Source organism: Camarhynchus parvulus, chromosome 10 (genome assembly GCF_901933205.1).
Source record: "Camarhynchus parvulus chromosome 10, STF_HiC, whole genome shotgun sequence".
Taxonomy (NCBI): Eukaryota; Metazoa; Chordata; class Aves; order Passeriformes; family Thraupidae; genus Camarhynchus; species Camarhynchus parvulus.
Window position 1 is genome coordinate 19,852,177 of NC_044580.1, and position 24,011 is coordinate 19,876,187.

The 24,011-nt window shown below is 53.4% G+C and overlaps 2 protein-coding genes across 3 annotated transcripts; both read right to left on the bottom strand.

Moving 5' to 3' along the window:
• Nucleotides 1-633: 633 nt before the first annotated feature.
• BLM (BLM RecQ like helicase) lies at nucleotides 634-15,408 on the bottom strand. 2 transcript variants are annotated; one of them, XM_030955602.1, is made up of 20 exons: nucleotides 14,963-15,408; nucleotides 13,655-13,829; nucleotides 13,139-13,251; nucleotides 12,662-12,794; nucleotides 11,051-11,751; nucleotides 10,193-10,369; nucleotides 9,754-9,872; nucleotides 8,990-9,103; nucleotides 8,149-8,247; nucleotides 7,913-8,061; nucleotides 7,510-7,616; nucleotides 6,600-6,760; nucleotides 5,925-6,120; nucleotides 4,998-5,188; nucleotides 4,028-4,175; nucleotides 3,493-3,692; nucleotides 2,560-2,752; nucleotides 2,297-2,419; nucleotides 1,770-1,977; nucleotides 634-966 (listed from the first exon to the last, which is right to left on the bottom strand). In XM_030955602.1, the coding sequence occupies exons 1-20, from the start codon at nucleotides 15,297-15,299 to the stop codon at nucleotides 783-785; spliced, it is 3,828 nt and encodes a 1,275-aa protein (XP_030811462.1). In that variant the 5' UTR covers nucleotides 15,300-15,408; the 3' UTR covers nucleotides 634-782. The 2 variants fall into 2 exon arrangements, with proteins under 2 accessions (XP_030811462.1, XP_030811461.1); XM_030955601.1 differs by having other exon boundaries at nucleotides 13,139-13,254.
• A 742-nt stretch (nucleotides 15,409-16,150) lies between these two features.
• On the bottom strand, nucleotides 16,151-23,963 carry CTSH (cathepsin H). The gene is made up of 12 exons (XM_030955614.1): nucleotides 23,811-23,963; nucleotides 23,642-23,673; nucleotides 23,457-23,562; nucleotides 23,295-23,365; nucleotides 22,714-22,818; nucleotides 22,381-22,467; nucleotides 21,755-21,810; nucleotides 20,655-20,736; nucleotides 20,504-20,572; nucleotides 19,828-19,934; nucleotides 18,052-18,177; nucleotides 16,151-16,813 (listed from the first exon to the last, which is right to left on the bottom strand). Exons 1-12 carry the CDS (start codon nucleotides 23,890-23,892, stop codon nucleotides 16,738-16,740), a joined length of 999 nt encoding a protein of 332 aa, XP_030811474.1. The 5' UTR covers nucleotides 23,893-23,963; the 3' UTR covers nucleotides 16,151-16,737.
• Nucleotides 23,964-24,011: the final 48 nt, after the last annotated feature.

A 24,011-nucleotide genomic window follows, 5' to 3' on the forward strand; every position in this document is an offset into this window, starting at 1 on the left:
GGCAGGCCCTGGCACAGCGTGCCCAGAGCAGCTGTGGCTGCCCCTGAAGCCCTGGCAGTGCCCAAGGCCGGCTGGACATTGGGGCTTGGAGCAGCCTGGGACGAGGGAAGGTGTCCCTGCCGTGGCAGGGATGAGCTTTAAGGTCCCTCCCCAGCCCAGCGGTGCGGACTTAGTGCACAGGCAGAGCGGATGAAATGTGGGCTCCAGGCACGCAGGAGAAGGGCCCGTCCTGCCCTGCCCTGCCCGGGCACAGCCGCCCTCATACCCACACCGCGGTGCCTGGCCAAGGGCACGCCCGCACCCTGCACCACGGCACTGACAAGATCTCGGCTTAAAAAGAAAACTAACTGAAAAAACGCACACCCAGGGCAGGGTTAGACACTCCCAGTTCCAGGATGTGGGGAATCAAATAGATAACTTAAAAACATTCATTACCTTTCTCCTTTCCAACCTGCTCTTTCCAGAGGAGCAGCCGAGGACAGAGGCAGCCACAACCTTGGAGACATGCAGCCCCCAGCATCTGTGGTCATGATCATGTCCCTGAGGGGGCTGGACAGCAGCATCACAGGGAGGAGTGTCACCAACAGGGGACAGTTTCTAGAACCACTCACAAGCAGAAAGGCCCAAATAAACTGACAAGTTAAAAAATACTTATTTAATGTGAGCTTTTGTACTTGACAAATACACAAGTCCCAAAAGGTTCAGCAGCAGCAAACGAAACAAAAATTTAATAAACAGAGATTCCATCTTTGGGAAATTCATCCAGTAATTGCATTTCGCAGCTAAAATACGGAATACGAAGGCTGAAGGAAGCTCCTGGATTTGGGTTTGGGCAGTGCCATCATGGCCAGCTTCCCAGCAGCTCCCTGTGTGCCACCAACGCTGTAGGACCCGGAGCTGGCACCGGAGGAAGCTGGAGCCTTCGAACTCGGCAGCTTCTTGGTCCTTCTGTACCTGCTGTAGCCACTGCAAAAATCAGAGAAGGTGTGTGTGAGACACCTGTGGCACCTGCCCCGGCCCCTGCACCAGCCTGTGCTCACACAGGCACCAGCACTGCATTTTCTGGAGGACTACACACTCATTTTGTGATTTTTTTTTTAACACACATGGCTGCAAAACGACCTCTGAAATGCAAACAGTACAGCTGTTGCTCTGGGATGTACCAAGGGTGAGCAGCAACAGCAAGCGACACTTCAGAGGCAGCAGAGCTAATGACAGATATTCCAGTAGATGGGAAAGTGCCAAGGGTGGGACAAAACCTGCTGGGCTGAGAAAACCATTTGCTACAAAAACCAGGGAGCAGAATGATGAAAACTGGGACAGAGATGGGGAAATCCATGGGAAGTGGCAGATCTGCCTGAGAAGCTCAAGGCCAACCAACAGCAGATGCAGGTGTTGCTTTGCATGATACATTCAGAAGGAGAATCTGAATGAACAAGGGGCTGAAGTTCAAATATTCCATCAAATATATGAAGTTTTAAGATCTGTTTATGATTTCAGGCAAGGAACCTGGTGAGCCTGCTAATGCTAGCTATGACAGAACACTGAAATGGAGTGTTCCCTGCTTAGCCTGCAGCAGTCAAGTGTGAGGACAACTGTTAAAAATCCTTCCTCACCAGCTTTAAAAAGCAAACATGCAGAAAAGCACAGCAGAGCAGCTCTGACCAGGCACCTGGATAGTTTTAACACCACGAATTAAGCCCATGCAGTGGGATAAGTGCAGTTCTGGGATCATCACTGTGCAGAGAGAAGTGACCCCAGGCACCTACCCTCTGGGGTGGAACGGCTGGCTGCCACCACCACCCGTCCTTTTCCTCTTGGAGTCCCTGGAGGTCGGCGCCCGCTTCCTCTTCCTCCTCTGGTTTGTGTTGTTGCCAAAATAGCTGGAGGTTGTGCCTGCATCCTCTGCTTCCCCATCGCTCCCCAGCGAGCCCGTGCTGCCCGCAGCCACGTCCCCGCCCGGGCAGGCGGCATCTTCTACACACAGGCAGGGAGGGAAAACTAACTCAGTCAGGGAGCACCCGGGCCAGTCAGGCACCAGGACACTGTGGTGGTGTCAGAACACCTGTCCTGGCTGTTCCTCACCTCCTCTGCACTGCCCCACCCCTGAATTTATCTCTAGTGGGAAGGCAGAAAGACTTTGGTGTGTTCTGAAAGTGATTGCTCTCTTTTGGAGTTATTGAACTGTAAAAATTAGTTATTTGTGATTAAATCATGGTAACTTTTGAATCAATCATCTGCTAGATGAGGAGAGAAAGGCACTGAACAGAAGTACACGTTGAGGTACAAAGCATACCTGGGATGGAGCATTCTGAGTATTTATCCATCACTTTAATTATTTCTGCACCGTACTTCTCCAGTTTGTCTTCTGTGACACCATCAATCTGCAGCAACACCTCCACATCTGAGGACAAGGTTTCTGCAGCACAAAAGTACCCCTCAGACATGTCAAACAAATAACTTTTTATAAAGATACCTCTTTATAAAGAAGGAAATAAATTCCTTTCCATGCCCCTCTATGCAGAAGCCCCAAAGCACTTCTGAGAAACCTGACCTTACCTGCTATTTTCTTTAGGGTGGAAGTACTGAAAATATTGAAGTAATGCACATCAAAGACTTTGCCCAGGGTTTTGCAGGTGTCTGTAAGTTCACTGAGGCACTGTTTCACCATCTCTTCCCGCTGGGACATCTTTGCCATGGAAGCCCTTTGCCTTCTGATGGCACTGGCACTCTCTGTCTCGTGGAACTCCACCTGTTAAAATGACCCATCCATAACTGCTGCCAGGGAGTTCCTGCACGCCCTGACTGATAACACAGGGACACAGCGCAGGAAACAGAGATATCCTCTGATGGATCAAAAAAAGCTGTTCACCCAGCACACATTTTTAACTAAGTTTTTACAGGCTACTCAACCACACCCCAGTTTCCTTAACAAAGGGCTGGAAGAGTTTAGAGAGAAGGAAAACCTCCCAAGAGCCCAGTTCCCAGCTGACCTTGAAACAGAGGTCACTGGGGTAATGCTGAGGGCTCTGTCCTCCAAACACAGCACTAATGCAGAATAGATGTTGCCTCAAGAAACCTGGGACTGTTCCATGACCTTCACAAAGTGCCTACTCCATCAGATCCCACCAATGACCAGGAAAAAATAGAGCAGAAAATGAAGAAGGGAGTGCTGGTTCTTCTTTCTCTTCTTAGCCATCTTTCTGTGGAGGTCAGAACTTTCCTTCACTGTCCAGCGGGAATCAGATGGGTGGGGAAGAGAAAGATTTAGACCTCTCCAAGCCTCTCAAACTCATTTTTTGCCCCACAAGATTATTACTGGAATACTGGGCTAGGAATCACACGTGTTGGATTCTGTTCCTTGCATCAACCAGATGTTAGTTCAGCTGGAGGCAAAAATCTGTGTTTAAGCATCCCCGAGGGGATATGCTAAAGGAAAACTGCAGCACCTTCCTTAAAACAATGCCTTCAAGAAACTAAATAGTTACACACCTGGAGTGACCCATCCAGCACAGCCTGAGCTCTTTCTCCCAGAATGACATATGCCACTGCCTGGTCATTAGCTGTGATGTACAAATCCTCATCCAGGATCTTGTCCAGGACTAGTTTTCTGAACAGCCTTTCAGCATTGTGCCTGGAATAGGCAGCCCCCTTCCCAAATATTCCAGACTGAATCTTGGCACTCGTTGAACCTGTGCAAGAGAAAGTATAGGATAAGCCTGTGCTCACAAAGCCCACGTACATGCATTTACAGACCTGTGGGAGATCCCCAAGGCAGTCTATTCACATTCAAAAAAGCCTTTAAACACTAGAAAACCAATATTATCACTATAGCAACCTGAAATGGATTAAATCTTCAATTTCACTTATTTTGGATCACTTACCACCAAGAGATTCTTGGGAAAATTAACTTGGCAAAATACACATTTTTTTTTTAAACACCTGCTGGCATTGCACAGCCCTCTTGATTCCTGGTCAGGGATTTGTGCACCAGGTTATTGAGGAGTTTCTGGGAGAACAGACTCACCTAGGAAAATGTCCACCATCATGTTGAGGGTGTACCTGCCAGAGCCTGGATTCCTGCTGCCGTTGATCCGCCCCGCCTGCGCGCAGTGCTCGCGCACAAACCGCACGATGCTCTTCACATCCTCGGTCACGTTCCGTGATTTATAATCCTGTGAAGTCACACTCCATTAGGACATGCCATTACGTGTTCCTGCCCTAATCCAAGCTGTTACTGACAACCTCAGTTTTCATGATTGAGCTTTTCTCAGCTGTGAATTGAATTTGTTCCAAATAAAGAAACCATGATTTCCTGGTTAGAAACCTACAGTGATACAGTCACAGGGATTCTGGCTGTGATAACACAAAACCAGTCCAACTGACTGTATATAATCCCCCAGGGGTTATTTGTGTAGAGTGAGGTGCAAGATTGCTGGGTAAATACTGGCAATCAAGGTAAATCATTTGGGAAGCATTCCTGTAATTATCCTGCTGCACTCTAGAACATTAGAATGAGACTAAATAGGCATTATCCTCATCAAATTTGGTTCCAATCACAGCTGTATAAGGAAATGTTTCAAACACAGAGTTGAGGCACAATATCCACAGGTACAAAACTGATCAGGATCCCTTCCCTGCCGGCCTCCACAGCTGCCTTCCCTTCTGCTCCTGCTCCTAAGTTTGCATAACCCCAAATGTTTGGACCACCTTCAGCAGTGCACACCTAATATGGCCCTCATGCTGCTCTGCCCTGAAAACACCAGGACAGGAGCCGAAGGGATTTCCCCATAGTCACTGCAGTGGATCTAAGCTCCTGCCTCTGACAGGAAGAAGAGCATCACAACTCCATGGTTAAACCCTGAAAATAGCCGGAAGCATCACAAAAATACAGGATTTTTTCCATTTGCCTTCCCAAAAGTTGTGTAACCGCTTATAAATGCAATGAAATACAAATTCAGTTTAATACCACTACAAATAAAACCTGTGGGGTTTACCTTCTTTCTACTGCAGTTGTCACAAATCACCTCTGGGTGATCTTTGCAGAAGGTGGGGTTGAAGTTGGTCTCCCCGAAGTAGGCGAGCAGCTGGACGCGGCGGCACTCGACCACGTTCTCACAGTAGTGCACCATGCTGTACAGGTTGTTGAAGTGGGTCTGCCTCGTGTGGCTGTTCCCGTCCTTCTCCACTGAAACACAGCAAATGCAGTGGTGTTTGTTAAAGCTGCACCTCTGCCTTTTCATGGACTGTGAAAAAAACTGGCTTTGCTTAAAAAACCCGCAATACTGGCTTTGCTTAAAACGCAATATTGGCTTTGCTCAAGAAAAGATGAGTGGGTTAGTACAGAACAGATGTAGGACAGATTTTATCTCTGAAGTTTTAAAGAACTGGAGAAGTGAAATAAATCTAGAATGACAAAAGTCAAGAGAAGGGTAAGCGTGACAGCATGAGGGGAAGCAGCCTCAAGTTGTGTCAGGAGAGGTTTAGCTAACATATCAAGAACAGTTTCTTCATAGAAAGGGTAGCAAAGCCCTGGCACAGGATGCCCTGAATGGAGTCACTATCCTTGGAAGTGCTCAAACGTATCTGGATGTGGCACCTGAGGACATGTTTTAGTGGTGAACAGGGGGGTGGAGTTGTTCTGACAGTTGGATTTGATGATATTAAAGGTTTTTCCACCCTTAACAATTCCATGATTCAGTGAGGCAAAGTGGTTTTAACTAAAATTAAGAACAAGTGACAAAAATCCTACTCCTGGCACCTGAATGAAAACCATCCAGGTAAGGATTCCGAGTTCTCCCCTCCCTGCAATACTGAGCTATTATCCATGGCACTTGTAAAAGAAGAATAACACAGGCTACAATGAGACCAGCAACAATGTGACTGCTGTAACGTCATCTCCAAGTCCCCAGAGGAGAACTCACTCAGGATGAGCCTTCTCAGCCTCGTCACATCACTGTAGCTGTAGAAGAGCAGGCAGTGGGACATCTCTCCATCCCTGCCAGCTCTGCCAGACTCCTGGTAGTAGCCCTCGATGGATTTGGGAAGGGACGCGTGGATAACGTAGCGCACATCGGGCTTGTCGATGCCCATTCCAAAGGCAATTGTTGCACATATCACCTGAGAAGGAGATCATAATGCTCTAGACACACATTATGGAAATCACTCCTGCAGCACTGCATGGAAAGCAGACCTTTCCATGAGGGGGACCTGGATTAGCAAACCTGGAGGACCCAGAATTCCAGCTGTAACGGCACAGAGCAAGTACAAAACAGCAACCACCTGCCCTCCTGTCAGAGGAGCTACTCCAGACTCAGGAAAACCCAAATCCCAGACTCTGCACAGCAGTGTGCCAGGAGCTGTTTCTGAAGCCCTGCACTGCTCAGGTCCTCCTTGCTGGAGCAGCACATCTCGGTGCAGTGCTACAACCTTTCAATCACAGAGTTCCCAGTGAAAGGTGGCTACTGTGCCCCAGCAGGTCTGTTGGGATCAGTTATTCAATTCTGTATTTGGTGATAACAACTTCCCTATTATTTCCCAGGCCAAGAGGGATAAAAGTGCCCAGATTTTCTTCCCTTTTCCTCCCGGTTTTTCTTCACCTGGCATCCCTCCTGATTAACCCACTTCTGCTGCACAAGATCCCTGTTGGAATCGGTGAGGCCGGCGTGGTAGGCCAGGGCAGCCAGCCCCTCCTTCTGCAGGATGGCTGCTGTGGTGTCACACTCGTGCCGGGAAAGGCAATAGATTATCCCAGAGTCATCTGCAAAGAGATGGGAAAAGAAATCTGAACTACAATACAGGTTTAGTTCCTTTCCCTGCTCAGCCTGCCAAGCAGACTCCGACCTCTCCCCAGTGGAATAAAGATAAGAGTAAAGATATAACTGCTTCACTATAGAACTTATTTTATTAGTGTCAGATAGCCTTGACAGTTTTTCCTACACAGTCTTTTTGGGCTTTTGATGAGGTGGAATGAAGAAATGTTTTCCTCATCAGTGCAATCTCAGGATTTAGAATACATGAACAAAACCTGTATAATTCAAGAGTTAGAGCATTCCAGTAAATGCTCTCTGAGGGTACAGTATGGGAGAAGCTCTGAGGGAGCTTGGTGTAATCCAGTTCCAGCAGCAGGAGCTGCAGGACTCCAAAGTGAGCCTAGAAAGATGGGAATCTCTGAAGATAGCTTCAAGGGGAACTACAGATAAGCAGACCAACACAATTAAACAATTAAGATAGTGGGTGACCTTTATGCTCTGAAGACATGATCCTAAAAGCTCTGGCAGGCTCCAGAAGGGTCATTCAAGAGCATCACCATAATTGACTTTTCCATCTTAACTTAAATTCTCAACTTTAGAATGCACATAAATCTCATTCCCATTTTCAGTAACATCACTTTACCTCCATCTTGCTTTTCTGGTAAATATATCACTATTACAGCATTATAAAAGCTTTTACTGCCTTGAGAAGTGGTTCATGAAAAGGCCTGTGGGCACCATGCTGCTGAATACTCACGGGGGTGATATTTTTTAATCCATTCCAAGCAATCCATCGCCACCTTCTTTGGCTTCTTGGGCAACACATCATATTTCAAGTTATGCCTGTTGAAGCTCATTGTAAATCTGAAATGTGACAGTTCACGGTGCTCATCAGCCTTATGGGTACAGCTACGTTGTGTTAAACAGCTTCCTTCAGCATGCAAGGAAGGGTTTGGTGAGTTTTTTGTTTCTTATGTTAATATTTTTAATCCACCTCCTATTAAACTCCATGCATGCATTTAATTTAATTTCATTTCATCAGATACAGCTACACAAGGATTTCAGATGGGCCTGTGAGGCTTTTTTTACTTCACTAAGTTTTCCACTCAGAATTTCTGTGGCACAAACAAAGGGCTCCAGAAACCTGCTGAGCAACTCACACTTGTGGTTTGAGCATCTCGAGCTGGTTGAGGATGTCCTTCTGCACGCGGGGGTTGGCGGTGGCAGTCAGGGCCATCATGGGCACGGAGCGGAACTTCCTGCGCAGCATGTTCAGCCGCTTGTAGTCTTGTCGGAAGTCATGGCCCCACTGGGTGGAAAACATAATTTAGGTGCAACTGAGTAAAATGGCCCAGCAGAGTCTTCTGGCATTCCTGAAAACAAGGGGAGGTTTTACCTGGCTGACACAGTGGGCCTCGTCAATGACAAAACGTGCCAGGAGTTTCCTGTCGTAGAGGTTCTCCAGGGCGGACATCAGGCGGCTGCTGGCACACACCTGGACACACCACCAGTGGCAATGGAAAGCAAAATACCTGGGCTACAAGTGTCAGCTGGGCTGGCCGAGAGCACAGAAACCACTGTCCTACGCTGCAGAATCACCCTGCACTGCCCAGCTGAGTCCTCAAGGCACAGAGATGACCCCAGTCAGCTGCGTTCTAACCAAGCAGCTGCTGTGGGATTCCCACCAGGTTCTGGGATCACCCATCCCAAGGCCCCTCATTCTCAGGAAATTTCAGTAAATTTAAATTATTTATGTCAGGAAACAGAGAAAAATAATGGTGAAGAGAGAAACACAATCAGCACACTAACCAGCCCCTTCTTACAAAGCTCTTGTGCAATAACATATTCTTAAGGCAGCATATAATGCAGCCCAAGGCAAGCTCTGACAATCTCCTATCACCCTGACAATGCTGCATTTTTCCTGTATTACCCTATCCAAAGTAGTCTGGATTTAGTAGCTATAGGACAGTGATTAACACTACTGTGTATCAAGATAGATTGAAACAGCTGGGCATGGGAGCTTGTTTTAGGATTTTACATTTTACAGACATACTCAGTTCTTATTCTTGGCTAATTACTGATTGAAATTAGCTACATCCGTATCGATTCTTAATGAGCTACCCAAAACCTAGCATTTTTTTCCCCAGAAGCCTACTCTGAGTGCAGTTTTTTAGCACCTCACAGCAATCCCCCCCTCCTAGCCCCTATGGTTTTACAACTGAAGATGAAGTACAGACCTTCTCAGGGGTGACATACAACAGCTTTATGACAGGGTCTTTCTTGGACAACTGCATGTAGATTTTTGAGGCATCAGCATCTGTTCTGTCACCAGTCAGGTATGTTGCAGCAATCTATATTAAAAAAATCATAAATACATATATGGAGTTTTATTACATGCAAAAATAACCTCCAGATGAAGAACCTCCCTAACTCTCATTACAAACCAGTTCCTAAGCAGTCAGCCTTGGGAACACACATTTGGAACACCCATCTGAGCACCCTGGGCTAGGGGAAGGTGTCCCTGCCCGTGGCAGGGGGTGAAACAAGGTGAACTTTAAGATCACTTCCAACCCAAACCATCCTGGGATCCTGCAATCTCCTGCACCTGCATTTCTGCTCTGTGTATCATGTTTCCAAAGATGTTTAGCACCTCCAGAACCCCCCAGCTCAGCAACTCCTAGGGCTCATTCCCACCGCAGGGTCAGGCTGCTCCTGTGTAGGTGAGTGATTACAAATCTCAGGATCTCAGAACCAGCCCCTGCTCTGAAAAACACAGCTCCAACACCCAACACCAGGAGCAGCAATAAATCCAGCGGTCACACTGCCAAGATATTCAAGTTCATCCAATTTAGCTCTTCCCAGGCAACTTCCTGTGCCGTTCACAGTGTCCACCTAATCTATTTATGCAGTTTATATTCGGGAGACACAAGATTTGCTGTAAAATTTCAGATTTCTAATCCAGTTACCTGCAGCTTCACTCAATAAAGCTACTGGCACTTACATCTAAAGTCTTCAGCTTCTGAACCTGATCGATGATGAGCGACCTCAGTGGAGAAATAACGATGGTGACCCCGGCAGAGACGCAGGCTGGTAACTGGTAGCACAGGCTCTTCCCACCTCCTGTGAGGATGAGACACAACACAGTAAGGGTTGGGTATGGAGAAAAGGGATGGACACCTACTCCTTATTTCCCAGTTTACAGCACTTCTGGAAACAACACATTTTGACCAATGCCTGCCACTAAGTGACACCTGTAGGATAGGGAAGAGTTACTGTGCGAATAACTAAGGAAGGCGGAAATTCAATCCCCTCACTCAAAATACCCCAGTGCAACAATACTCCTGCACTGCAGTCACAGAATTCCAGCAGCTCAAAGGTACAGGAGAAGAGAAAAGCTTGTCCCAAAGCTTCCAAAGGAGCTTCAGGTCTGTACCCTGTACCTGTGGGCATGAGGATGAAACAATCCTCCCCCAGCAGGGCAGCATTGATGGCCTCCAGCTGGTTTGTCCGGAAACAGTGCAATCCAAACTTCTTGTGGAATATATTCATCATTTCTGCAGAATGGGGAAATTTCATACCCCTGAAACGCTCCAGTGCAGGGTTATGAACCACTGGATCTGGAAGACAAAAAAATGTAATTAGAGTAAGTTATGACATCAAGTTACAGAAGGAATTGTTCCCTGGCAGGGTGGGCAGGCCCTGGCCCAGTGTGCCCAGAGCAGCTGTGGCTGCCCCTGGATCCCTGGCAGTGCCCAAGCCCAGGCTGGACAGGGCTTGGAGCACCTGGGATAGTGGAAGGTGTCCCTGCCCATGGCAGGGGTGGCACTGGATGGGATTTAAGGGCTCTTCCACCCCAAACCATTCTGTGACTTTGATTTTCACCTCCCCTTTTGCCCGCTTGTCCCTACATTAACCTGAAATGACACTGACCAACCCTGGGCCCTGGGGGGACTGAGTTTGCTTCCACAAACCCACTTTGGAACATTTTGCAGTGAAAACCATTGTACAGCTTTGAATCAAAAGCTGCAGAATCATTAACTAAAGCACAGAAACACCCTCATTTCCAATTTTAGCAGCTTCATCTTCCAGCAGCCTGAAACCAGCACAGGAAGGGAATATTCAAGTTTGGCATCATTTAGAGGAAAAACCCCCTGAGATGACTTTGCAGAAAACCAAAAGAAACTTCCACAGAAAGACATGGATGTGATCTGTAGTAGTTACTTGGTATTAGATTGAAAAAGAAATAAATAAGAATTTAAAAATGGAAAAACCCAGTAACCCTCAGGAGTACAGTTCACCTGGATGGTTCTTTGTCACCATGGGGAGGCCTGGCTTTGGAGCAGCAGGAGTGGATCCCACAGCTGACCCTTTGGCCCTGGACATGATCTTGGACAGGAGGGATTTGGCAGGAGGCCCCTGCGGGCCGGGCCGGCAGGGCGGCGTGGGCGGCGCCGCGGGGCCGGGCACGGGCACCGGGCTCTCCCAGTCCTCCTCCTCCAAGTCATCGATGTCAAAGGCATCCAGCTCCAGATCGTCGGTGCCCCAGCTGTGCCCTGCAGTGGGAGCTGTGCTCTGGGCCTTCAGGGCTGTGCTGGTCAGGGGCTGCATCCCGTTCCTCGCCCCAGGACTGCTGTCCCAGCTGCTGTCGCAGGACTGCAGGCTGAGCCTGAGGGAAGCTCCCTCCCTGCCACCTCCCCTGGCACCAGGCAGCTCTGCAGGGCCCGGGCAGGGCATCTCCTCAGCACCCTGCTTCGAAGCACAAGAGCTGTCCAAGGTTTGGCTGGTTTTGGCAGAAGAGCTGCTGGAATGAACAGAAAGCACCGATGGGAGGTTTGTGGATTTGGGGGAGTTTCTGTCAGAACTGAAGCTCCAGCTTGGGCCAGGACCTGCACCAGGACACACACGAGGGCCCTGCTCCATGGGAGCCTTCCAGCTTCTAGGAACAGTGGTGTTGATGCCATTCTGGTTCAAACTGACAGAATTAGCCAGCAGTTTTCTCCTGGGGGAAGTAGCAACAGAAGGAAGAACGAAAAAAATACATATTTAGTCACAAGCAATGATTTACCAAGTTCTACAACACTCATTAAACAGTTTTGTCTCACTGCTATTAAACATCTTAACATATGGTGGTTCCATCGTGTTCTGAGTCACCATGTTTGAAAATGATTTCAAACAAATCTAGGGAAGAGAGAACACCACCAGAAGAAACTAATGACAAAACTGTGACATCATCTCTACAGACACAATATAAAGGAATTCCTAAAAGCAAGGAACAGATCCAGGCAAGGTAGAATACAAAAAAATAAATCCTTAAGAGGCAAAACCTGAAGTTAAAAGTATGCCTGAACCACATAATGTTTTTAGGTACTTTCTAAAGACTATGTCTGACTACAGAATGAGAAATAAAATAAGTTGTACTGAGAACAGAAGCTCAATGGTCCCAGTCCAGGAAAAATCTAACCAAGATCCCAAATCCCAATACTTTGTCCATGCATTGTGCCATCAGATGAGGCAGCAGACAGAGCAGCAGGCTGTGGCAGCAATAATTCCATTGGAAGATGACAAGTTCAGGGGTATTAGGAGAAATCACCATCCCTGCAGTAAGCGAGAGGGGAGACAGCACCAGCTGAGTGCCCATGGCAGAACTGAGGAGGACACCTGGCAGGTCACACCACATCACCTGTGGGTGCAGAAGCACCTGGTGCCAGGAAGCTCCTCAGGCTGCCTGTGGAACTGGATCCTTCCCCTGGCAGCACACAGGGACCCCTAACACCTGCAGCAGTTTGGGGTATTCTGTTCCCTCCCTCAGTCAGCGCTCCAAGCTCTTTAAAGCCCTCCTGCCTCGTTCTCCAGCGTGCTGGGGACACCTGCAGGCAGCTCCCTGCTCCAACCGAGCTGCTCCAGCCTACCTGAGGTCCCGGTGCTGCAGCAGGGCTCGGGCACAGCCCAGGGCCTGCAGCTCCTGCAGGGGGATGGCATCCACCAGCTCGCAGATGGCCTCCATGACTGCCAGCAGCCGCGGGGCCACAGGCACGGCCTCACCTGCCACAGGGAGGGAGCTCAGCACAGTCATTTCCATCAGAACAGGATACCGCCCTCCCAGAGGACAGTGCACTGCAGTAAATCAGTCTAAACAATCTACTTCCAACATACTTTCAGTCCATGTGCATAAAGAAACTGTTTCCGTGTGCGGGAACTCAATGAGTCTTTTTATTTTTGCCCTTGTCTTTTATTATCTGTCTATAATTCAACTATTTATGTCAACTCTCCATCTACAGATGTTCATTCTCCATCTGTTAGTTAACGTTCTTGGATTCTGCAGGATAATAAACAGTCGCAAACTATCCCCAAATCAGAGATATGAATTTCCAAGGCATTTTGTGTACCTGAATCTCCTGCACTGGCATCACCTCCAGGATGTGTTGTGGGAACCTTCTCCTGCCTGGCCTCAGAGCTGCCAGGTGTGCACCTTCCTCCAGTGGGAGAGTCTCTGAAAACACTGCTAACACCAAAGGAAAAGCCATGAAAATACAGATCTCTGTAAACTGAGGCACTTCCTCAGAACAGCAGGATTCAAGATATGTAGAAAGATAAATTCCTGAAGGCCCAGGCAGAACCCAAGAGCTGAGCAGTCACTCATCCTGGGTACCAACGTGCGGAATTTTCTGCCATCTCACTACAAAAGTCACTCTGCTTTTTCCTGAAGTGAAAGCCAGCTAAAACATCAGCCATAAAACCAGCATTTGATAAAGCATTAATTGCAGCTGCCAGCCATCAACCTGGCAAGCAGCAAAGAGACAGAGCTGAGTCTGTGCCTCTTTAACAAGCAGGAGTTTGGGCTGGTTTTGGTACTTCTGTGCTCATGCACCAGACAGATGGTTTCAGCAGTGAGCTCTGGTTACCTGGCACTTTGTACAGAGGGGGAGAAGGGAGGCAGCTCCTCCTCCTCAGGGGAGGGAGGGATGATGTCCAGGTCATCCTCCTCGATGTCAGCACCTGCCCACGGCCAGGTGGCCTCATCCAGTGTTGGACAGCTGTTCCCAGCCCTCTGTGGCTCCTGGCCCTGACCCCCTTCAGCTGCAAGAGAAGTGCATTGATATTGCTGGGTAACACTGCACACTCACTGAGCCTGCCACAAACAGAGGGGGAAAAGAGCAGCCACATTTCAAAGCACTCATTTGATACAGCTTCTGACTTCCAAAGGATGAAACCTGCTGCTCCCTTTTCTCCCCATTAAAACAGACAGATAAATCCCCAAAAACCCTCATTTGAGTGGAAAAGTGCTACAGCTGAACTACCGTCACCTGTCCCTGGCAGAAGTGAAACACTGAAGAGATCTATTCTTCTGCAATAGTTTTCTATAAAAACTATTTATATAAAAACCTGCTTCTATAAAAAGCTCCTATTATATGAAATCCTAGCCTTAAAAGAGTGCAGACTCATCAGGTGGCACAATCCCGGTACTAGAACTGGAAGGTAAATGTACATGTATTGTGTCTTAAAAGACAAATCCTACAAAGAGAGGTCAATATCATTAACTTACTAAAATTAATTTCACCAAGAAAGGAAAAGACAACAAAATATTAAAAATAGAAATACAGTTCACAAATGTTTTCCCCACTCAATGTAAGGGCAGCATCCCAGAACACTCTTTGATATTGTTCAGTTGCATAAACATGTTCATTTCCCAAATAAAGGTCCAAAGTCTCAAAACACAGGAGGTAAGGAATCTATAATAAAGCAGTTCTGTGGGACAGAGCTGCCAAAGTAAATGGCAGCTCAGAGGCAGGAATTCCAGCTCAGAGGCAGGAATTTTGTGATCATAACTCAGGGTTGGAGTTCTTTTGTGTTTGTGTTAAAAATGGAAAGAGATCCCTTTTTCTGGTTTAATATTTCATTTAAGTGTAAGATGACTTTATGTCTCTCCTGTATGAATTTTCTAAGTGCTTTTCTCTCCATAGCATCCCTATAGATTACAGATCATTTCAGGAATGCCATAAATCTTGTAACTGCAGTACACGAGCAGCTGCTGCTCCTGCACCGGCAGGACGCTGCCCCGCTTCCAGGCTGGGGGTACCCAGAACGGAATCGGGGCTGCTTGCCAGTGTCGAGCACGGAGCTCCCCGTGACTCCTGAGCAGCCGAGCCACGCCAAGCCCCGGGGGCACAGCCAGCCGTTGTTCCAGCCCGGTACCTGCGCACAGCCCTTACCTGGGCGAGCCCCGGCGCTGCCCGCATCCCGGCGGGGCTCGGCAGCTGCCGGCTCCCCGCAGCCGAGCCGCGCAGCCGAGCTCCCGCTGCCGGGAGCCGAGTCCTCCAGGCAGATCACGGAGCGCTGCGAGCAGGGCCGCGGCTCGGCCTCCGCCGCTGCCTCGCCGCCGCTGCCGGGCCCCGGGGTCCCGGGAGAGCCGCGCGGGGCTGGCCGGGGGCTGGGCCGCGGGGGGCTCCCTGCCGGGGGCTCGCAGCCCCTTGGGGGACACCAGGGGCTGCCGACAGAACTTCTTTTCGATTCCCGACAGGTCGAAGTCATCGATGTCATCCCACTCATCGCCGATGGTGATAACGGGGCCCGCAGCGGAGCCGGGGCCGGGGCCGGGGCCGGCCTTCCCGGCGGGAGCGGCGCTGGCCGGCCTGGCCGCGGGAGCCGCGGGAGGGGCACAGGCCGGAACACAGCCTCGCGGCGGCGCCTTGGCGTCCGGCGGAGCCGAGGCGGGCAGGGCCAGCGAGGTGTTCACGTCCTTGTCCCTCAGCACCGCGGCGGCGCGAGGCCCTGCGGCGCCTTCTTGAAGGTGAAGCCCCTGCAAGGAGACGAGCCCCGGTGACTCCCCCGGCCGCGGCGGCCGCCCCGCCCCGGCGCCCCGGCGCGGTACTCACGGCGGGCGGTCCCGGGCTGGCGGCGGCGCGGCGCGCAGGGCCCCGCGGGCCGAGTGCCGCCGCAGCTGCTCCCGCAGGTTGTTCTGCGGCACGGCCGCCATCGCGGCACCGCCGCCCCGCCGCCAGGGGGCGCCCGCCGCAGCCTCCCGCCCGCGCTTCGCATTCGCCGCCAAAACCGCCCCCGGCTCCCCATTGGCCGCAGCGACGAGACGGAAGTGACGTAAGGGGCGGGAGGCATGGCGGCAGAAATGGAAATGTTTCCGAAAATGGCGGCGCCGCCCTCAGGCCGGGCCCTCTTCCTCCCGGACCCGTTTTAGCCCCGCTCCCACTGGGCTCGGACCCGCTCCAGAGCCCCGTTCCACACCCCCGGGAAGCGCTCGGCGCCTCGCACGGTCCTGGCCCCCGCCGGGAGGCCGGGGTCCCTCAGCTCCCCGGCTCAGAGCTCACAGCACAGCGCTCCGGTGGCGAGGCAGCTTTATTGTCAGTGAGAAATTTCATTGTGAAACAACACAGACGTGCCCCTGCTCACACGCGGCTTCATTTCCTCGGCACCGAGGTTCTGGCGTCTTCGCTGGTGGGTTAAAGAAAAATCACCCGTTTCTTCTCTATGTGCATTAAAATACCCTGGTTTTTAATACAAAATATAGCAAGCATTTCATCAAAATTGGTAAAAGTGTACAAATCACAGCACTCATTCATCCTTCCTTTAAAGAGCAGGGAAATTGCCTTCAAAAACAATTTTAAAATCGCTACAATTTACACCTGGTGATTGCAGGAAAGCCACCCGAGGGGCGGGGGAGCTCTGTGTGCCCTCAGTCGGTTCCTGGGGGGTTTCCCTGCACCCAGGCGGGCCCTGCTGCCCCCGGGGGGGATGGAGGCACACCTGGGCACACCTGGGCACGGCAGGAGGAGGGAACTGGCAGGGTTTGGCTGGAGAGGGCACGCTCAGCTCGGGCTGCTGCTACAGGAGAACCTGGCTGCTGTGTGAGAGGCAGGCTGCCTGCAGTGACACCCCCAGCAGGCAGGCGTGGCACCGGTTCTGCCCCTCTGCTGCCAGCCTCAGCTCTGGAGCAGCGTCAGTCACTGCAGCCCCGTGCCCCAGGCTGCCCCTGCTACACCTGAGGAACGGGGTAGGAGGCACAGGCAGCCAGCCCACACATGTTCTTGCCTCGCTCGATAAGGAAATACCTGGAAGAGACAGAAATGGCTGTGAGAGAGCGTTCCCTCCTGTGGCAGGTGAGGGTGGGCAGGCCCTGCACAGGTGCCCAGAGCAGCTGGGCTGCCCCTGGATCCCAGGCCAGGCTGGATGGCGCTGGGAGCACCTGGGGCAGTGGGGGTGTCCCTCTCCAGGCAATGCTATCCCTTGCCCCTTACACCCTGAATGAACCCGAGTTTGCATCTCACTCCCATGAATCCCACTTGTGAAGCTGGGATCTCATTCCTGGCACAAGCTGTTCTCCCCAGCCGTGTGACCAGCAGGGAGGAGATGGGGAACCAGCAGCCCTGACAGGCTGGCTGTGCCCTGGGCACCAGGGGAACCAGCAGCCCTGGCAGGCTGGCTGTGCCCGGGGCACCAGGGGAACCAGCAGCCCTGGCAGGCTGGCTGTGCCCTGGGCACCAGGGGAACCAGCAGCCCTGACAGGCTGGCTGTGCCCTGGGCACCAGGGGAACCAGCAGCCCTGACAGGCTGGCTGTGCCCTGGGCACCAGGGGAACCAGCAGCCCTGACAGGCTGGCTGTGCCCTGGGCACCTCAGGAACCAGCAGCCCTGACAGGCTGGCTGTGCCCTGGGCACCTCAGGAACCAGCAGCCCTGACAGGCTGGCTGTGCCCGGGGCACCAGGGGAACCAGCCCACAGGCGGTCCCGGGCCCCAGGAACCAGCAGCCCTGACAGGCTGGCTGTGCCCGGGGCACCAGGGAACCAGCAGCCCTGACAGGCTGGCTGTGCCCTGGGCACCTCAGGAACCAGCAGCCCTGACAGGCTGGCTGTGCCCGGGGCACCAGGGGAACCAGCAGCCCTGACAGGCTGGCTGTGCCCGGGGCACCAGGGGAACCAGCAGCCCTGGCAGCCTGGCTGTGCCCGGGGCACCTCAGGAACCAGCAGCCCTGACAGGCTGGCTGTGCCCGGGGCACCAGGGGAACCAGCAGCCCTGACAGGCTGGCTGTGCCCGGGGCACCAGGGGAACCAGCAGCCCTGACAGGCTGGCTGTGCCCGGGGCACCTCGGCAGCTGCACTGAGCCAAGGCTCTGCTGGGCAGGGAGCCCAGGGCAGGCTTGGTGAGCTGTGCCACTGCCCAGCCTGGCACCATTGCCCGTGTCCTCCCAGCTGGCAGAGCTCATCTGCAGAGCTGAGGGTGGGTGCCCCCCCAGCACGCAGGGTGTGTGCCCAGCCCCAGGCAGAGCGTGGTGGGGCAGCAGGAGCCTTACCCCTGCATGCCCCACAGGCGGCCCCAGGAGTTCTTGACGATCCAGTAGGGAGTGCCATCCTCCTCGCCGTAGCCCACGGCCAGCACGGCGTGGTTCACCTTGTCAGGGGTGTGCTCGCAGCGGGGGCTGCAGGGAGACAACACAGGGTGCTCTGAGAAGCAGCCTGCAATTAGCCTGGGATTGCTCAAGGCAGCAGTGCTGACCACACTGCAGACAGAACTGAGGATGCTCTGAACTCCCAGCTCTGGAGAGGAGGGAGGGGAGGCATGGAAAGGAGACACTGCTCTGTTTCTCCACTCTGAAATCACCAGCCCCATCTGGAGTTAGGGGATCCATGGACTTTTGAGCTCCTGACCCACCAAGATGAGCTACAATGCAAAGGAATTTTCCCAATTGGAACCAGCAGCTTTTAGTGCCTCCCAGTGCTGTTTTGTACTGCCCTGAAATTCAAGGGCACTGCTTCATGTATTGCACAGGAAGAGTAAGCTCTTGGGTCTAAATATGTGTTTCCTCTAAATTTTCAACCTTTAAACTGCACTTGCTGAAAGCTGCTGCCTGTGGTGTGAAACAAGACAGCTCATGCTACATGCTCCCATCTCAAGAGCATCTATTTTTAAACATTTTCAAGCTGCATCACAGGAAAAGATCAATAATCCACCTCAGATTTTATTTTTTTTTTGATCTGTTAACAGCTGCTCTGTGCTGAAAGCACTGGAGCATCAATTATTCCATGCACTCTGACTCCAAATCCACCTTAGACTGTAAATCCACAGGATAACTGCTGCTGGCATGTTCCTCTGACCATGTCCCTGCCCTCACAGCTCACACCTGCCCAGGGCTGGCACTGACCTGTGGCATCACTGGCTCTTGGCCCAGCAAAGCCTCTGGAATCACCACCTGCTCCTTCCCGAGAGCTCCCTGGGGCAGATCCCTCAGGCTCAGCCTCTCCCTTGCAATTCCCCTGCAGTTCTGTGTGACTCAGGTTCATTATTCCCAAGTATTTTTCTATTTCTCCAAACACACACCTTCCCCCTGCTGGGTAACAGCCCCTGTGCTGCCTCACACAGCTCCCATCTTTCCAACGTGTATTTATCAGCCTTCCACGTGGCTTTTTGCCCTGGCCATGGAGCTGGCACCACACTCAAGACTTGCTTTGTGTCCCAAGCTGCTTTTTCTCTCTGCTGTTCCTCCGACCTGTCCGGGGAGCACCACGAGGCAGGGCTGAGGTGAGGTGCTGCAGAACCTGCCCTGTGGAGGGCAGTGACACCACCTGCCGAGGTGCCAGCTCAGGTGCAGGGCAGTGTGAGGGCAGCCACCCTTCTCACACAGCCCCTCTGAGCTCTGGCACTGCGGGAGCTGCCCTGGTAACATGGAAAACCCACCTTGGCTGGGGCTTACCCTAGGGAACCACACGTGTTCTACAGCTGGGCTGCCCCTGCCCCTGTGCCAGCCCAGACACAGCCCCAGCCCCGTGGGGAGCTGCAGAGTCTCCCAAGCTGCCTGACTCACTGACCTTCATTCCAGCACAACCTGGTCTCCAGGCCGGACAGGTTCCTAGCCTGCAGCCCTCCTCCCTGTGCTGCACTCTCATCCCCTCAGGAACCAGTACATCAAGGCTCTGCTTACTCTTTTTTTTTTTCCTATTTTCTACTTCAAAGAAGTGTGAGAATGCAGTGCAGTGTTCCTGCATGCAGCAGGATAAACAGGGATGCATGTGACTCCAGCCCTACACGTTCCCCTTGCCCTCACCTCACCAAATGAGGGTCACACACTCACTTGGAATACACTCCTTTCCTGTAGTGCATGAAGTCACTCGTCACCTCAAACGCAAAGCTCACTGGGTTGTGCTTCCCCACAGCTTCCACCATGCCATCCTCATCATACTGCAAGAGAGGATCCAGGGTCATCATCCTCATCATCTCCTGGCCTGTGCTGGGCCCAGGGCAGGCCCAGCAGCCAGGGCATGGGGGATGGATAACCCTGCTGTCCTGCAGGACAAGGAACCCAGTGCTGAGCTGTAACAGGAGAACCAGGACTCTGTGCCAGCCTGGAGGGGCACCCCAGGGAAGTAGGCAGGAACCCAGGGCCTGTGTTTTGGCTCCAGCACTTCCTTGGTGCCATCTTCCAAAGCGTGTGCAGGACAGCAGGGGTGTGCCCAGCAGCTCACTGAATCCCCGAGCACACAGGCTGCAGGACAGCAGGGGTGTGCCCAGCAGCTCACTGAATCCAGGAGCACACAGGGGGCAGGACAGCAGGGGTGTGCCCAGCAGCTCACTGTACCCAGGAGCACACAGGCAGGCTGCAGGACAGCAGCAGTGTACCCAGCAGCTCTCTCTCCCCAGGAGCACACAGGCTGCAGCTCCAGCTGCTCAGCCCAGCACACCTTGGGCACCCCAGCAGCTCCCCTTGGCCCAGCCCTGGCAGTCTGGAATCGCAGCCCTCGGGGCCTCACCTGTGTGATATTGATCACGTCCTTGACAAAGGCAATGGCTTTCTCGGGCTGGAACTTGCAGGTGCCGTTCTGTGGGGACAGAGAGGTGTGGTGGGGGCTGTGCCAGCCCTGCTGTGCCCCCCCGGTGGCAGCCGGGGCTGTGCTGCAGTACCTTGGCCCTGTACGGGTAGCTGTCCTCCCCCATGAGCCCCTTGTTGTACAGGATGTACTCGAAGGCTTGGCTCGGCAGGCCCCTGCGAGACAACACGGCTCCGTTAGGATGCTAACAGCTAATTAGGATGGTAATGATGAACTTGGTCATGCTGCAGCCTCTGCAGAGCAAAGCCATCGACATTCCCCACTGTGCAACCCACTCCCACCAGCCAGGGAAGGGCAGTGTCTATCCCAGAGCCCCCAGAGGCACGAACTCCAGTCTGTGCCTGCAGCACCTCCCTGCCTGGGCTGCCTGGCATGGTCACACCTCATTCTCCAGCTGCCAGATCCCTGGAGAAGAGCACCAGGAGCCCTGAGGGTGTGAGGTCAGCTGGCCCACACAGCACCAGCCTCACATGCTGAATGAAAGGTGTTTTTTGGTGCCCTCTGCCCAGTCTGGCTGGGGGACATTGAGACACCCACATCTCCAGCAAGCAGCTGCTCCCTTCCCTGGCCACCTTCCAGAAGCACATCTCAGCAGGGAAGAAAAGAGAGATGATCAGGGAGTGCTGATGTGGAAACGCCTAAGGAGGAGTCACAAGAAAGATAAAAAGCACCAAGAGTGGCTTTGCTCAGCTCTGAGCTTCCCTCTAGGACTGCTTATCTCACAGAAAACAGAAGTTGTCAGAAAGCTCTACTCTCTGCCTTCTCTAGCAAGGCCAGGAGGAAGTTCCCAAAGAGGAAGTTAAAGTTTCTGTGGGTTCTTCAGGGTGCCACAAGACGCGCATGACTCAGGGCAAAACAACAGCCCGAAGTCCCCTTGCTGTCCCAGAGCCCATCAGAGCCCAGCTTATGGCCACTGTGTGAAAAATACCTCAGATAAAAACCAACAAATGAGGAACAGCAGAGGTTGGGAAATGCTGGAGATTTAGTGGTCTAGGGAGGGTGAAATTAAAATAAGCAACCAAATCCAAAGTTGCTTCCCCTGACACATTGCAGCCATGGGAAGACAAAAGCCATTCCGTAATGTGGAAGGATCCTGACACTAGATCTGGAGGAAGGCTCCCCACCACAGGATGTAAGATTCTCTAATTTCTGCTCTTTCTGACCTTGACTTACCCACTGCAGCCGTGGTTGTTGAAGGCCTGGGCGCAATCAACCAACTGCTGCTCTGCCTGCAGAGAAGGGTTTTGAGTCAGTGATTGACAGATTTGAGTCAGTGATTGTCCCACACCTGTGCTCAGAGTCAGTGACTCAAAAAGCAACTGCACAGCAGGAACTGAAAGCTGGTTTATCCGTGCAGCTGGCTGTAACAACCACCACAGCACCGGTTTACCCCAGGGAGTCCCCTGGCAATGACTCCATGTCCCAGGGAGGAACACAAGGAAGACCTGGAGCAGCAGCCTGGGTGCCCTGGCTGCCAGAGGCATTCCTCCTCACATCTGCCAGGAATCCATCCCCCCAGAAGGACTGGCTGAGATGTTTTCCAAAGGTCAGGTTTGTTTTTAACACGCCCAGCCCTCAGTTATTCTGCTAAATTGTGTAAGTGTCTACTGTCTTTCTAGTTCTTCAGGAATATAAATCCTCCGGGAGCTGAAAAATCACCATGTCCCAATGTGCTGCCTGCAGTGAGGCTGGCTGGCAGGGCGAGGCGCAGCTTCTGTCCCCACGCCTCTCCCAGCAGCCTCCAGCCCCTCTGGCTCCATCCTGCTCCCCAAAGGGCTCTAAGCCAGAACACCTCTCACCAGAGAGAGCAGCTTTCCCGTGGCAATGGCAATAGCAGACTCCAAACAGCCCGTGGTGGAAAAGGTCCAGCAACTCCCGCAGGCACCCTACATGAGGAACAGGAGAGGAACTGCTCCAGGAGGTGCTGCAGGCTCACCAGCCTCCCCAAACACAGACAGAGGGGCATGGCAGCAGTGCAGAGCCTCCAATCCGTGCTGGCAGCTGGGCCTGGCCTTCTGCTCAGCCCCTGCCAGGGCACAGGGCAGGCATGGCCCAGCTCTGGGGGAGCTCCCCTGGCACAGGCACCTGCCCGCAGCCATCAGCCCCCTCTGGCCGTGTCACACACACCTCACCTGGTTTTTCACAGGTGTCACGAAATTCCCCTTCTTCCTCCAGTCGATAGAGTCGGGATGTGGCCCAGAGCTGCGCAGGAAGTTCCCCTTGGTGGCTGAGCAGTTCTGCAGGCAGGCAAAGGGCTGTGGTGAGCCACCAGGCCAGCGGGCCACGACAGCCACCCTGCCCGGCTGAGGGCTGGTGACCAGCCCACACACCCTGGCCACTGTGCCAGGGAGCACTGCCAGCCTGCAGCCCTGGCTGCTCAGGGAGCTGACAGCAGAACAGACCGCTGGGCTGGCGTCAGGGGCGAGGCACTGAAAGCCCCGAGGGCGGGGAACATGGTTCACCTGGCTCTTGCCCCGGTGCTGGTGGCACACGATGTGACCTGAGCACAGGGGACTGCAGGCAGCACAGCGAGGGGTGCTGGCCCTGCAGCGGGTGTGGGTCATGCAGAACCCCCCTCACGGGGGTTCAGGTCATGCAGAACCCCCTCATGGGGGTGCAGGTCACTACAGAACTCCTTCACAGGGGTTCAGGTCATGCAGAACCCCCTCACAGGTGCACTGGACCCCCTCCTTCCCTGCCCAGCCAGCATTACCTGCGGCTCACTCCACAGGTAGAGCTTTTTGAACTCCGTGAAGGTCAGATCCGAGAACTGGTTGAGGCCCACTAGAAGGAGGAAAAGGGGACACTTTGCTCAGCGGGGCGCGGTGCTCAGGGCCGGCCGTGGCCAGGCGGGCTCGGGGCTCGGGGCTCCTACTCTGGAAGCTGTGGTTGCCGGCGTTGTGCTCCTCCACGCGCCGTTTGTTGCCCAGGAAGATGCGCAGCCGCCGCGGGTACTCCTCGGGGCCGTAGCGCCGCTCGTTCTGCGGGGAACCGGCACGTCAGGGCCCCCGAGCCCGGCCCGGCCCGGCCCGGCCCGGCCCGGCTCGGCCCCGAGCTCACCTGCAGCATCCAGGCCTTGAACAGCTGCTCCTCTGCGGGAGAGAACGGGCCCGTCAGCGCCACCGCCACAGCTCTGCCGCACCGGAGGCCGGGCCCGAAGCGAGCCGGGTCAGGCCAGGCCGTGCCAAGCCGTGCCAAGCCGCCTCCTGCCCTCCCGGTGCCCCCGTACCTTCGGCCGAGGGCTCCCAGGCGGCGGCGGCGGCGGCGGCGGCCAGCAGCGCGGCCGCGCTCAGCAGCACGGGCCAGCCCATGGCCGAACCGGGCCGGGCCGAACCGGGACGGGCGGGACGCAGCGGAGCCGAACCGCGCCGAGCCGAGCCGAGCGCGGCCGAACGGAGCCGAAACGGGCCGAGCCGCTGCCAGGGGGCGG

Excerpts from the sequence above, each read along its gene's own strand:
- CTSH (XM_030955614.1), bottom strand. The coding sequence starts at position 23,892 with ATGGGCTGGCCCGTGCTGCTGAGCGCGGCCGCGCTGCTGGCCGCCGCC. Across the intron at positions 23,366-23,456 it reads CGGCAACCACAGCTTCCAGA|TGGGCCTCAACCAGTTCTCG; the intron begins GTAGGAGCCCCG and ends TCCTCCTTCTAG. Across the intron at positions 18,178-19,827 it reads AGGAAAGGAGTGTATTCCAA|CCCCCGCTGCGAGCACACCC; the intron begins GTGAGTGTGTGA and ends GTCTCCCTGCAG.
- BLM (XM_030955601.1), bottom strand. The coding sequence starts at position 15,299 with ATGAGTGGGATGACATCGATGACTTCGACCTGTCGGGAATCGAAAAGA. Across the intron at positions 10,370-11,050 it reads GGTGACAAAGAACCATCCAG|ATCCAGTGGTTCATAACCCT; the intron begins GTGAACTGTACT and ends TTTGTCTTCCAG. Across the intron at positions 4,176-4,997 it reads ACAACTGCAGTAGAAAGAAG|GATTATAAATCACGGAACGT; the intron begins GTAAACCCCACA and ends GTGACTTCACAG.